Genomic DNA, 12,904 nt, shown 5'->3' with positions numbered 1-12,904 from the left:
GTGCCTACAATCTATTGTTGCAGAGGAATACTCCCAGTCCTATGTCTAGTAGGGAGCAGTCAGCAGGGCCAAACAGCAAGCAACCTCTGACACCTAACTCGGGTACGCAGTCTTGTTCCTACTGAACGTCTTGGTTCAGTTTCAGTAATGAACAGATGTAGGTCCAGTCTGAGGTGCGCATGTTTAAGTTGTAGTGTTCCTCTCTGTTTCAGGATTGGTGAACGGCTCCCACTCTGCTGTGTGTGATCAAGACTGCAACTCCATGTCTCCTATACCCCATCTTCAGTCACGTGGGTCTGGATCCAGCCCTCTGCTGAGCACAGGCGGAGTGCTGCAATACGCAGACAGACCCTCCCGTCTTCCCGACGAGGGCCACCAGCATCATGGCCTTGAATCTGATCCCGAGATCCTAGACAGCGAGGCTCGCCGCCACATGTTCTTCTCTTCCTCTTCGTCTTCGTCTTCATCCTCCTCCTCTGCCGGAGGCTCAGGCCAACATCACGGATCAGCCAAGCAGGGAAAGCATCACAGCAGTCATCACCACCACCACCATCGCTCACCGGGCTCTCACGGGTCAGAAGGGCGCAAGAGAGGACGCCGGAAACGCAGCTCCTCTAGCCTCGTTCCAGCAAGTAGTTCCCCTAAAAAACGATCGTTCTCTGGGATTAACTACTCCTCGGGTTCCCCACTTAACATAAACACCATGGTGAGCGGACAGGAAGTTAAACCATAGAGTTGTTTTTAAGTCGATTCTTTTATCCAAATCCTTCGTTGTGTTCTGTACACTGTCTGAATATGAATCGTCACGTTCCAGTGCGTTTTGTTTTTTTTCCCCGTCGAGCTTACTTTGACTTACTTACACAGGTGAACAACATTAATCAGCCTCTGGAGATCTCCGCCATATCCTCTCCAGAGCAGGCAGGCGGCAGTCCGTGTGAGACGGACCTGGACCAGCCACCAGTACTGAAGCGAGAACGGCCGCTGGAGATTAATGGCTCCAACCGTGACCTATCCCCCCCTAGCTCAGAGGACGAGGAGACGGGATATCCAGCAGACAGTAGCTCCTTACGGTGAGATTAATCAATATGCAGAATAACGATAGAGATTCCTTCAAATAGTTCCTCTGTCTTGAACATTATTTTTCCTTTTTTAGAATTGAAAGGAAAATTGCAACAATTTCTCTGGAGAGCAGAGACGGTGAGAGGGGTAAGAGTATATAATACTCTTATATCCTGCGCAGTTACACGCGATTATCATGCAACATTCTGTTCACCTTAATCTTGTCAAGAATAGAGGCTTAAGCAATCGAATTGTATTAACGGCGCGCAGTTTTATAAATCTAGATTGAAATGCACCTCGATTTCTTTCACGCTCATGAATCTGTTTCTCCATCTCTCCTTTTTCAGGTTCACAGGGCCGTAAATCGGGGGCCAGTAGCGTGAACAGTGACGTCTCTTCTTCTTCCAGCAAGTGGAAGTCTACCTTCTCACCCATCTCCGACCCCAAACCTACTCCTCCAGACCTCCGGCAGAGCAACTCTCCGTTCTGTGGGGGGGTGTCTTGTGGCCCAGACTCCGACTCTGAGCAGAAACCGCAAAAGCGAGCAGATCGAGAACGCAGCGAGCATTACGGCAACTCTAAACCCTTTCTAGGTCTGGACAAAGCACGGGAGGCCTTTCCCAAGCAAAAGCCTCGCGAGTGGGAGCTAAAGGCTCTCAGTGGTCTTAGCCAGAACCTCTTCATCTCTGCTGCAGCCGGTGGAGGTCTCCTGTGTGGAAAAGTGGGTAGGGCCACTGCAGTTTCTTCTGCCTCCTCTGTGGGACAGTATTTCCCTCTGGGCGGCCCCTCCGTCTTACAGACCTTCTTCGGCACGCAGACTCCTAACCCGGCCACCAGCGGGCCTCCACGATTGGTTAACGGTCACTCTGTTCTGGGCAGCTTTTCTAGTGCTGGACTGGCAGGAGGCGCTGCGGGAGGTGAGCTGCCCTTTGTGATTGTTTTGTTTTTGGAGTTTAATATGTCTTGTTAGCTTGCAGGCCTCTGAAGGCTGCGAGGTAAGTGAGAGACATGCAGCACTGCCGTTTCTGCCTTCTCGCCCCTTTGCTTTCTGTGCCGTTGAACCATTAGCTCATTGTTTTTAAAGTGACGCACCCTCAGAAAACCAGAACGAAACACAGCAGATGTGTTAAATACAACAGCCTTAAATGACAATGTCGGCATAAAGTGACAGTGTCATTGAAAGCTGTGTCTTAAAACATTACTAGAAATCATTTTTGGTGAACCTCCCATTTGTAAGTTGTGTACTTTTGAGTGACCTTCACATTTCTTTGGGTGTTTGTCATGTCTGCATGGCTTTGTTTTTGGTGTGAGACATTCCTCTGGCAGCCCAGCTCTTTAACGTTTTGTATTCGAAGGCAGACGCACGCGTATAGAGACCAGGCCCGTAAGGTCAGGTTTAGGAACCTATGGGAGCATCTGTCTGCCATATTGGTGTCAGAGTTGGGTCAGCAGTGTTATGCCTCATCGCTTTAATCATGTTTAACTTGCTTGCTGCTTACCGGGCTGATTACCTGTCTCTGACCCCAACCCACCCCCCATCCCCAATCTTTTTGTCCACCCAATCTCTCTCTCTCTCTCTCTCTCTCTCTCTCTCTCTCTCTCTCTCTCTGTTTCTGTGTTTGTCTTGTGCTCTCTCTATATTTCTGTCTGTCTGTGTCTGTCTGTTTCTCTCTGTCTCTCTATTTCTCTTTCTCTCTCTCTCTCTCTCTCTCTCTCTCTCTCTCTCTCTCTCTCTCTCTCTATACCTGACCCTCTGCTTTCATCATTTTTCTCCCTCTATTTCTCCTGACACTTTGCCACAGGGATTTTTCACCACATGACGCCTTCAGTATCCTCTCAACAGTCTGCGCCCCCCAGTTCGCAGCACAGCCACTCTTCCTCACAGCAGAGGAATCTGGACTCCAAAGCCGGGGCCTTGTACCTGGCCCAATATGGCCGCACGCAGACTGTCCTGCACGCTCCCTCCCCTCCTGTGCTTTCCCTGCCTCCCCCTCCTCCCCTTCTCAACACCTCCTCCTCTTCCTCTGCTCCTCTCCAGCCTTCCCCACCACGCTCGGAGAGGAAGCAATCCGTTTCCCTCCAAACGCTACATCTGCTCCCCTCCTCCTCTTCATCCCCCTCTTCTGCTCCTGTCAATTGCATCACAACCACTCCTGCTGCCTCCTCATTGTCGCGGCCCTTTACACTCCAGTACCAGCCTTCTGCGAGCAGCGGCGGAGGCAGCAGCAGTGGCTTGGTGAGCTCCTGGAGGACTCTGGGTATGCAGGTGCCCTACACTGCTCGGCCCAGATAGCAGTGCCATGAGCAGAAACGGGGTGGGCGGGAGGTCTGAATTTGGGGGTAATTTATAATTAGGAGCTGCTGTATGGTACCTGCCAAGCTTGTGCCTCAGTCTGAACAAGGTATGTGCTTCGCTTTTGTGTGTTCAAGCTGCTCATCATATATTTGCATGTCCCTGTGTGTGCATGTGATTAATGCCGTGGTCATATTATTGTCTAGCTTCTCATGGGCTGTGTATCTTTCCAGGTAACTGAAGCAATCTACCTCAACCCACTGCAACCTATGCAATGGACAGGTGTAGACCAACGGGCTCTTCCTCACTGGTGCTCCCATGTTAGTTTAAGCCACCCGGAGGATACCAATGCATCTAAATACACATGCACACACACACGCACACACACAGGTCAGGACCACTCATAAACGTCTGGTTAAAATTGTAAAAAAAAAAGAGGCACCGACAAAAGTGGATATGTCATCAATTATTGTGTATTTAAACAATGTCTTAGTGGCTGGGTTTTTTCTGCAAAATCTGGGATCTGCAAAATTTGTCTTTTTTTTTTTTTTTTAATAACTATTCAGATAAAAACGTGGCATCAGCTGAGCGATAAACGAATATACCCTGAACATTTTGCTCCACGCTGAAGCCCAGCACTGTGTTAGCCTTTAACTATTCCTGGAATACGACGGAATCTCCTTTTAGAGGTAAATGTGGGAATATTGACTTGAACATGTGATTCAAAAAAAAAAAATACGGCATCATGAATCGTTTCGATTTAAATCATTTTAAACGGCAGCATTTGTTCAGTTCGTACACGCATATTCCTTTACACTTACACTGGATAGAAGCCTATTCACTACAGCCAACCGGCTCAATCGTCGAGTCAGCTCGATTACTGTTTTTGGATTACGTGCATTTGATTATTTTTTTCTTTTACTTTTTTTTTTTTTAATGCGAGAGTTCCCGATCTCGTTAACACACACAGCGGCTGAAGCACAAATTGTTAAACGTATTTACCAAGTACCTGTGTGTGCAAACATCAAATCTTATAAAGATATATATATATATATATAATATCTCCTTTTTAAAAAGAATTATTTCTCTTAACGATGCCTACACGTAAAGGTCGGAGTTTGGCGTTCGATATGAAATCGATTCAGGTGATTTTTTTTTTTTTTTTTTCTGAGACAAATTATGATCCATGGTGCTGAAAACAATTTTGCTCAGAAAGGTGCTAGATATCTGCTTTTGGAAGATGTACATCATTAACGTCGTGGTGCTCTCTGCAAGTAGGAAAACCACACGGACGATTTCAAATAAAAAAAGAAAAGAAAAACAATTTTCTAACACTGGTAAAAAAAAAAAAGTAACATGGCAACAACAAAAAAAAAACATCTACTGTGCAACTGCCGGGATTTTTCTTTTATTTAAAAATTTTCTTTTCTTTTTCTCTTTGTTTTAAAAAAACATTTGAAAGATGTTTTTGTACTGTGAATTGGAAGTAACTGTCGATGTGTAATTGTATATAATTTGCAAATATTTATCATTTCCGTTGTGATGGTTTTTGTTGATTTTCGTGTTAACGTACCGAGTAACTGGGTGCAACTTTTTTTTTTTTGTGTTTGTGTGACGTAAAAGAAAAACAAACAACGTGGTGCTACAATCTATCTCTGGACTGTGCCTATTTATATTAAGAACATCAGATAAGAGACACATTCTGGGTGCTAATGTTGACAGGGACCTCGCATTATGTAGCGCCGAGTGGAAAGCAATCAGACGCTGTATTGATCCGAGGCGTTTTTAAACTCTATTCTTACTTGATCGTTTTCTAGTCTTTTAAAGCGGGGACCTCGTCTCCGCCGGTGCTGGCGCACGGCACGTTCGCAGCCGAAGCCTTTCCGTCCGCCGTTCCGCGAGCGCTTAGAGCTTTTCCACAGGGTGTAAATCTGTGACATCTGTACTGTCGGAGTGGGCGATATGACACAAACACATAGTGTGTGACACGATAGGTTGTGCTATACGCAATATACTTCCGGTGCATATTCCTTCACTGACACTTCAATAGGAACACTTTAACTAATCAGCCACTCGTATAATAGCCCACGCAGAAGCACAGGGGTTTTTTTTTGTTTGTTTGGGTTTTTTTTTTTGTTCACGTCCAATCTCTGTGACTTTACTATAAGATGGTCCCAGACAGAAAAACTTAAAACAGCCCATTCATTCAACGATTAAGAGTTTACCCCGAATGGTGTGAAAAACACCTTGTTGATATGAGAGATGATATGAGAGGGGAATGACTAGCGCTGCCTGGAAGGATCGAGTAACTCGTATCGTTAAATCATTAAATCGGTAAATCGTTATCATTATATAATAATAATTTTACACCCGTGCTGAGCAGAAAAGCACCTCAGCATGCACAGAACATCAAACCATGAGGTGGGTGAGCTACAACAGCAGGTTCCTCTTCTGATCCAAAGATCTGAGGCTCTTATGGTCATCATCTCACCCAAACCAGAGAGTAGAAGACAGGAAAAAGTCTCCATGATGCACTTGGCTGGCAGGAGCCTGATGTTTGTGGTCTGCGCAAGCTTCCATGTGATCTACATCTTGAGATGCCACAAACTGGATCATTCTGTATAAAGACCGTCATGTTGTAAAAATCCTAGGAATCAGGCGGCTAAAGTCACAGAGATGAGACTTTTCCTCCGTTCTGATGTCGGATGTGAACGTTAACCAGAGCTGTCTGAATTTTATCTTTCCTTTCCTTTCTTTCTCATTGTGCTGCTACAACATGATTGGCTGATTAGACAAAATGTTCCTAATAAAATGGCCGGTGAGTGTATGTCACTCTCCTTCCGGGGGGGTAAATTTTCTTTTTACTTTGATATTACATCGTATCTCCAAGCCCTTCTTGAAGTGTCTGTTCTCTCTCTCTCTCTCTCTCTCTCAGCATCCCAGGTTATGAGCCTGTTGTTTGCAGTGAGAAAGAATTCAGACATTTTAGTTCTAAGCATATTTTTAGGTGCTGGAGGAACCGGACAAGAACCAGTCCGGCTCTCGCGTAAACGCTCTCCTCAGGACGGCGGCGTGTTCTCTATGAAACGACCTTATGTACAACAGCCCGAGAATCCAGTAGGACGTAACCAGCACTGTCGACATACATTATATACACAGTATATATACACGATGTAGTGTGTTAAAGTTAGCTGTGTACCAGTTTGTTTTATTGCTCAAGATTTAAGCTGAATAGAATTTAGACCAGTAACTAATGGTGCTCTTCTACACATTTTTTTTTGTTTGTTTGTTTTTGTTTTGTTTTAACCGAGAAAGTGCAGCTCTACGTTTTAAGTACAGACGAGATGAATAACAAGGGTTTGCTCTTCGTGCTTTCTGTGATCTTTGTTTTTCTCAGCTTCGAGGGTGAAACTGCTCTAAAGCCTCGTGTGTGAAAGTACTTGTGTAAGTCTTATTAACACCAGAGTAGAGGTGTGTGTGTGTGTGTGTGTGTGTGTGTGTGTGTGTTTCCTCAGGTACAGGATTAGATAAGAATTTGTACATTTCGAGGCAACTTCTCTTGGCACCTGTTTGTAATTTGGGTGTAAACAGTAAAGACGTGTAGTCTCAGGAAGACGCCTTACTGCTTTGACTTCACAGCTTCGTCTCAAACGGAAAGGGAAAAAAAATTCCAATAAACTCGAACCCTTTTTTTTTTTGTGTTCTTTCTAGATCATGAGGTTTCCTCTTACCCTTTTCTAACATCAGTGCCGCTTTCTGCAGCCACTCTCTTACCTGTATTTTTTATTCACCATAAGTTATAAAGATGTTCTAGTTATATGTGTAAAAAAAAAAAAAAAGAAATAAAGTAACTTTATTGCATCGCTGTCATACGGAATGACCAAACGTCCACTCTTCACATAGAACAGTATAGGATAATGGTGCAATAAGTCTTCACCAATGTTCTAATTGCTGTTGTTGGTGCTGGTTTTATTGCTTAATGAAGTGTTTTTAATTAAAAAAAATAATAATGATGATAAAATAAACATGGTTTGCCCTTGATTTGCTCGTGTCAGGTTTTCTTTTCTCGAAGCAGACGCCATTCTTGCGTGTGCCTCGTTTCATGAGCACCATCATCATCATGTGAATGTTGATGGAGAGGATGCATGAGGCTGTCTGCAGTACATACTGTACATATCTTCTCACAGCCTTGGCCAAAAATGGGCCTGACGCGCTGGGAAATTGTCTCACCTTTTTTGCTTGGAAATATTTCAGAAGGGAATAAAAACTAAAATAGCCTCGATTTTAAAGAACTAACATTCCGGTGATGCTACAAAAAAAAATACGGCTCAGCAGTTGACGTGTTCTGCGTAGTGTATGTGTACATGTCTGTTAAAGTCTTGACACAGTTTATTCCTTTTACTTTTGTTGTTTGTTTTTTTTCTTCTTATAAATAACCACAGGTCATTTTGCGTCTCCAGTGGTTTGTTTATTTGTTTTGGGAGGCGGATGCTAGCGTCTTGGTCTCATCCTCATCCTCAGACATAGATATGATTCAATGCCTGGACAACACAGAATGCAGAACACACACACACACGCACCCAGCTTGCCAGAACAAAGACCTTGAAAAGCGTCAAAACACTTGCAGCTGTGTGTGTGTGTGTTCTGCATTCTGTGTTGTCCAGGCATTGAATCATATCTGTGTCTGGGTCCCTCCTGCTGACATCTGGGGAATTTCAGAAGTAACAGAAATAACTTCCTGGATTCACCTGCTATCATTAGTGAGTATGCTGTAATGCATGTAATAGAATTCTTATTATTATTATTATTATTATTATTATTATTATTAGGGGTCCAAGCACTGAATATCCATAGGCACTTTATAGTAATTGTAAGTTTCCTTCTTCTTGTAGTTCAGGACACTTAATACACAGAATGAAATTTGGCTTGGTGATGGAGGATCGTCTCGGTTGGTGTTCACCGCTCGAGCCACCAATAAGACTAAGTCGGATAATGTTTTTTAATAACTCCACAGCGCTGTGACATAGAAACACGATTCTGCTCTGATTCCGTGGGTGAGGACAAGTTCAGTGTATGTGGTGGTGATTATCCGGCAGTGTATCAGTTATATTAAATCTACCACTATGAGAGAAAAAAGTGTTTAGATTTTTTATTTTTTTTTAATGTTCCACGTTTTATCTATAACATGCAAATGACTTTGAGTAGACGACAAGCAGGCGGTGAGACACGTCAGAAACCGTATTAGACTCAACTTCACATGTGAAGCTCCAGAACATAAGGAATCAGAAGTCTTATTTAAAGTCCACCTCCAGGGGGCGCTTTGATTTACACCTTGAAAGACTGCTGATGAATAACATGGGAGCTTCTGGACACCGGGACATGATTCTACTTTCTCTTCGTTCCCTGAAAAGTCATCCGAATGCCAACAAATTTGTGATTTCTCGAACAGGACGTCGGTTATTTCAGGCTTTAAGTAGATTTTTGTTTTATTTTTATTTTAAATGCAATGTCACCGAACAGGAATTCTTTGACACCAAAAATCTCTAATTTTGCCAAAAAAAACACCAAAAATCTGTTTCCACAATCCATGACCTGATATTAACAAAGAAGCTTTGTGTTTATTTCAAAGAAGTGAGGAAGTGAAAATCTCAGCAAACAACATAAAAAGCACCTCTCAGTAAGTTTAATACAGTTGGATCGTTTGGGGGAAACGATGCGAAACGGATGGATGTGATGCACAAATAAAAAGATCTCTTTATTAGTATTTTTTTGGACTGCCCTAATCAGTGTTGTCAGCGTTTGATTTAAAGCCCCCGGAGTCGGCACAGTAATCCGTTGTCTGTCTGACTGGCTTTATCTCTCTGGGGTAAGCTTTTATATCGTGTCTCCACATTCACCACCATCTGCTTCAACCCCCTTCATAAAACAAAAGGCACTCGTTAAAATCCCTCCATTCAAGGACATGGTACTGTGAAGTTATTTTGGCAGCCTGTTTCTGTCAGGAATGCAGAAGTTGTGTATAAAGCTGGTTTCCGTTGGTGAACTTCTCACAAACGGAGACCTGACACGCTCGTGACTGAGAGGAAATGGGTGCGAAGATGTGCTTTTGGATGTTGTTGCTTCTGCCAGTAACGGTGGTCACAGGGCCACTGGACGAGACGCGGACAGAGACGGAGCGTAACCAACACGAGGACTTCATCAGAGTCCAGTCGCTGTCAGGTCAGTCACCTCCAAAGTCATGTTTTCTTTAGATAAAATCTAACAGCCCAAAAAAAAACCAAACTAACCCTGTCTGATATTCAGACTTGTGACTGGAGGTAATATTGTGCAGTATTTCTAGCAATCACACCAAAACCCACCATTTGGCAAACGCTCTTATTCATTTAATCTCCTTTTATGCAAGTGAGTAATAGAGGGTGTAAGGACCCTTTCTCAGGGTTGATGAACCTTCTGATCAGTAGTCCAACACCTTAACCACTACGCTACCACATCCTCTACTGTGCACCTGTTTACAGGACAAAACAGAAGTGAAAGGGAAGGCCAAGTGCCCTCTGAAGGACCAGACGCTTCTGCACCCCGGCGTCTTTTGAAGGACGTTCCATGTGTCGTCGAAGGTGTCCATCATCACCCTGAAGCTCTGCACGAGATCCTCCTTGCTTTGCAAAACGTCTGGAGTAAGGACGGTGAGGCGAAGGAGCGGGAATTCGGTCGGTTTGGATTTTGTTCACATGACGATGGTGTGAGATATTCCCAGTTTTCATCACTGATGAAGGAGAATAAAAGCCCAGAATATACACACAGCGAAAAAGGTACCAGAGACCTAACTCAGTGCTTCTGGAATGTACAGATCAGGTCAAAGACATAAAATATATGATCTCTCTCTCTCTATCTCTCTCTCTCTCTCTCTCTCTCTATCTCTCTCTCTCTCATTATTCTATTTTTTAAAGAACATTTGGATGCTGAAAAAGACGGGACTTTCACAATGACCCTACACTTCGCCAAGCCTGCGACGTGTTCCGAACAAACCACAACGGCTTCCATCATGCTCCTGTTTTTCATTGACTTCTGCAACACAGAGGAGATGAAGATCCAGTTCAGCAGTCAAGACCTTCAGCCTAACAACCAGGTCATCATCATCATCATCGTCATCATGCCTTAACGTGAACCAAATAAACATTGAAACAAGGTTTTATTTATTTTTCTCTTGTGTTGTGTCAGACAGCGTGTGTCTCTCAGGCAACACGCTTCCTGGTTCTTACAGGAATTCGGAGTAATAGCTTCGGTCATGAGAATATAAAACTGAGGATGGACGTTCAGCAAGATGGTGGTGATGTCAGATTTCTCTACATTTTCTGCACATAATTATTGTGACTAGCTCTTTTCATTACGATCAATGTATGTAATTGTTTGTTTTTAGGGAAGAAATTAGGTTTGTCTAAATTTCAGGCCATCACGTCCTGGAGGAAGAGCAGGTCCGAGAGTCCAGTGATTCTTCTGTTTCCCAAGAAATCTGTCAGTGAAAATGTACCTCAGTCAAATGGGTATGTTTATAACTACGCCACGTCACGCGTCACAGCTAGGAAGTAGATATTTTGCATCTCTTTCTTTCAGGCATTTCTGTCAACTGACCCTGATGCTGACTTCTGACCTCTTCCAGAACATTTCTCTTCTTGTGTGAACTACAGAAGTTCTTAAATGAAGTGTCACCTCAAGGAAATCCTCTCCTACAGGACGAAGTCAGGACCATCAGCCCCAATGTTCTTCGCTCTCTCCCTCCTTTAACTCTTGGCGTGTCCTCAAGCGAGTCTCTTCTTCGTGAGCTGGTCAATTCTTCAGGACCAACTGTGTTCTTCTTCCCCCAAAGCGCCAGACTGAGGACTCACCGGGTGGAGCTGGCACTGAAGCCGTCGTTGCGCTCGGTGCTAAAATTAAAACTCGACGAGACTTTAGCCCAAGCGCGGATGGAGGAATTCGGACGTGGCGCGATGGATAAGCTCGAGGTTCTCAGCGTTCTTAGTACGCTTTCTGTTGATGGAGAAGATCTAGAAACAGGTAATCAGTTTCTTTTTAGTATATGTCGGGTTTTTAAAAAAAACAAAACGTCTGTGGACAGTCGTTAAGACCAAACTTTCTCATGTCCACAGGTTTGGAGGAGCAACGTGAGGTCCAATACAGAGCGCTCTTACTGCTGAAGGCTTTACAGGCTGTGCTGGGTGCTTGGGCGGTGGAAAGGGCACAGAGGGCAGCGCGAGACAGCCAGGACGGCCCTACAAGGGTCACTCAGTGTCACCTTGAGAGTTTCACCGTGTCTCTGGAGAAATACCTGCTGGAGCCTGCTACGGCCAACATTAACAACTGCGAAGGAGCGTGCGGCTTCCCTCTGAACAACGGGAACAACCACGCCATCCTGCTGAACAGTCACCTCCAAAGTGGACAACCTCTGAAGCGCGGGATCTGCTGCGTGCCCGTGGCGTATGACGACCTGTGTGTGATTGAGCTGAACAGCGACTCCACCACCATTTCTTACAAGACCGACATGATAGCCAAGGAGTGTGGATGTCGTTGATAACAGCCCTCTCTCTCACACACAGACACACACACACACACACACACACACACACACACACACACACACACACACACACGTTATAGAGCGTTCTCACACGGTACCTTTAATTTCATTTGTTGTTCACACGTTAACGCTCTCCATAGAAACACAACGTAGTACAATATGATCCTTATTTTTTGAAAGAAATAAAAACTTTAAACCCAGTTTCCAGTTGAAATGACAAATATTTCCACAGTGACCTGGAGCTATATATTACCACACGTGTATGTTATTATTTATTCATTTACTTTCTTGTTGTTTGCTTCATCGACAGGGGCGGTTCTAGGGTTTCATCTTTAGGGGGTTTTAGCCCTCAGTGAGAATTTAAAACAAGAAGAGTTCTGTATTATATATTATATGACAACTCTGGTAATAAGAATAGTGTCATTTCACTGCTTTTGGTTGCTGTCTTTGCGTCTTTCCGACGATTAACGTTATAAATAAACGCCTCTAGCTCTGACTGCGCGTGCACGCTGCGCGTACCTGTGCTTTTCCGTTCAAATAAAGCAGACAGCTGAAGACGCACTTTTGAAACACACGCATGTAAAAGCAAGGTAAAAAAAAAATCGCTCTTGGATCAAACTGAAAAATAATTTTATTTCCCATCGACGCCATGTCCTGCATTTTAACGTAATTTTTATTGTTTATTTATGAAAGTGGCTGAGGTAGGGTGGCTGAGATTACAGACAGGGGGCTGAAGCCACCCTAAAAAAGGCCTGGAACCGCCCCTGTTCATCGATATTAATATTTTTAAAAAAGTATTTTTTGCTCTCTGAAGTGAACGACGATCATGTGGAAGTCGACAAAACAGATAATGACGCATGAACTAGCCAAGATTACGATTTTAACCATTTATAAACATTTTATGTTCAAATTAACTCACATCCCTGCTTGTGCATGCAAATATTAAAGTCAAATATATGCAATAAACAGCAACACATTTT

General features: G+C 43.8%; 2 protein-coding genes across 11 annotated transcripts in view; both read left to right on the top strand.

Moving 5' to 3' along the window:
• Window positions 1–7,393, top strand: part of dot1l (DOT1-like histone H3K79 methyltransferase) — a 34,075-nt gene extending 26,682 nt beyond the window's left edge. For 3 of the 5 annotated variants that reach the window (XM_027152134.2, XM_027152133.2, XM_027152137.2), the window contains 7 exons: window positions 24–102; window positions 213–706; window positions 865–1,070; window positions 1,154–1,206; window positions 1,407–1,976; window positions 2,862–3,461; window positions 3,586–7,393. In XM_027152134.2, the coding sequence (XP_027007935.2) occupies window positions 24–102; window positions 213–706; window positions 865–1,070; window positions 1,154–1,206; window positions 1,407–1,976; window positions 2,862–3,352 (1,893 nt within the window). In that variant the 3' untranslated portion in view covers window positions 3,353–3,461; window positions 3,586–7,393. The remainder of the gene's footprint in view (window positions 1–23; window positions 103–212; window positions 707–864; window positions 1,071–1,153; window positions 1,207–1,406; window positions 1,977–2,861; window positions 3,462–3,585) is intronic. The other 2 variants (XM_047804803.1, XM_027152136.2) reach the window with 2 other exon arrangements.
• A 569-nt stretch (window positions 7,394–7,962) lies between these two features.
• amh (anti-Mullerian hormone) lies at window positions 7,963–12,904 on the top strand. 6 transcript variants are annotated; one of them, XM_047804764.1, is made up of 8 exons: window positions 7,963–8,112; window positions 8,245–9,571; window positions 9,868–10,161; window positions 10,300–10,478; window positions 10,571–10,676; window positions 10,770–10,893; window positions 11,217–11,404; window positions 11,497–12,904. In XM_047804764.1, the coding sequence occupies exons 2-8, from the start codon at window positions 9,439–9,441 to the stop codon at window positions 11,916–11,918; spliced, it is 1,446 nt and encodes a 481-aa protein (XP_047660720.1). In that variant the 5' UTR covers window positions 7,963–8,112; window positions 8,245–9,438; the 3' UTR covers window positions 11,919–12,904. The 6 variants fall into 6 exon arrangements, with proteins under 6 accessions (XP_047660720.1, XP_047660719.1, XP_047660723.1 ...); XM_047804763.1 differs by having other exon boundaries at window positions 10,571–10,679; XM_047804767.1 differs by having other exon boundaries at window positions 10,571–10,684; window positions 10,799–10,893.

This window comes from Tachysurus fulvidraco, chromosome 2, assembly GCF_022655615.1.
Source record: "Tachysurus fulvidraco isolate hzauxx_2018 chromosome 2, HZAU_PFXX_2.0, whole genome shotgun sequence".
NCBI lineage: Eukaryota > Metazoa > Chordata > Actinopteri > Siluriformes > Bagridae > Tachysurus > Tachysurus fulvidraco.
The sequence above is the reverse complement of the archived record's forward strand: the minus strand, read 5'-3'. Positions and strand labels throughout refer to the sequence as shown.

What these genes read in the sequence shown, in the direction of transcription:
- amh (XM_027152139.2), top strand. Translation starts at nt 9,439, where the DNA reads ATGGGTGCGAAGATGTGCTTTTGGATGTTGTTGCTTCTGCCAGTAACG. An exon ending in ACCTTCAGCCTAACAACCAG is followed by an intron (nt 10,479 to 10,570) that starts GTCATCATCATC and finishes GTGTTGTGTCAG; the next exon opens with ACAGCGTGTGTCTCTCAGGC. An exon ending in TGGAGAAGATCTAGAAACAG is followed by an intron (nt 11,405 to 11,496) that starts GTAATCAGTTTC and finishes TCATGTCCACAG; the next exon opens with GTTTGGAGGAGCAACGTGAG.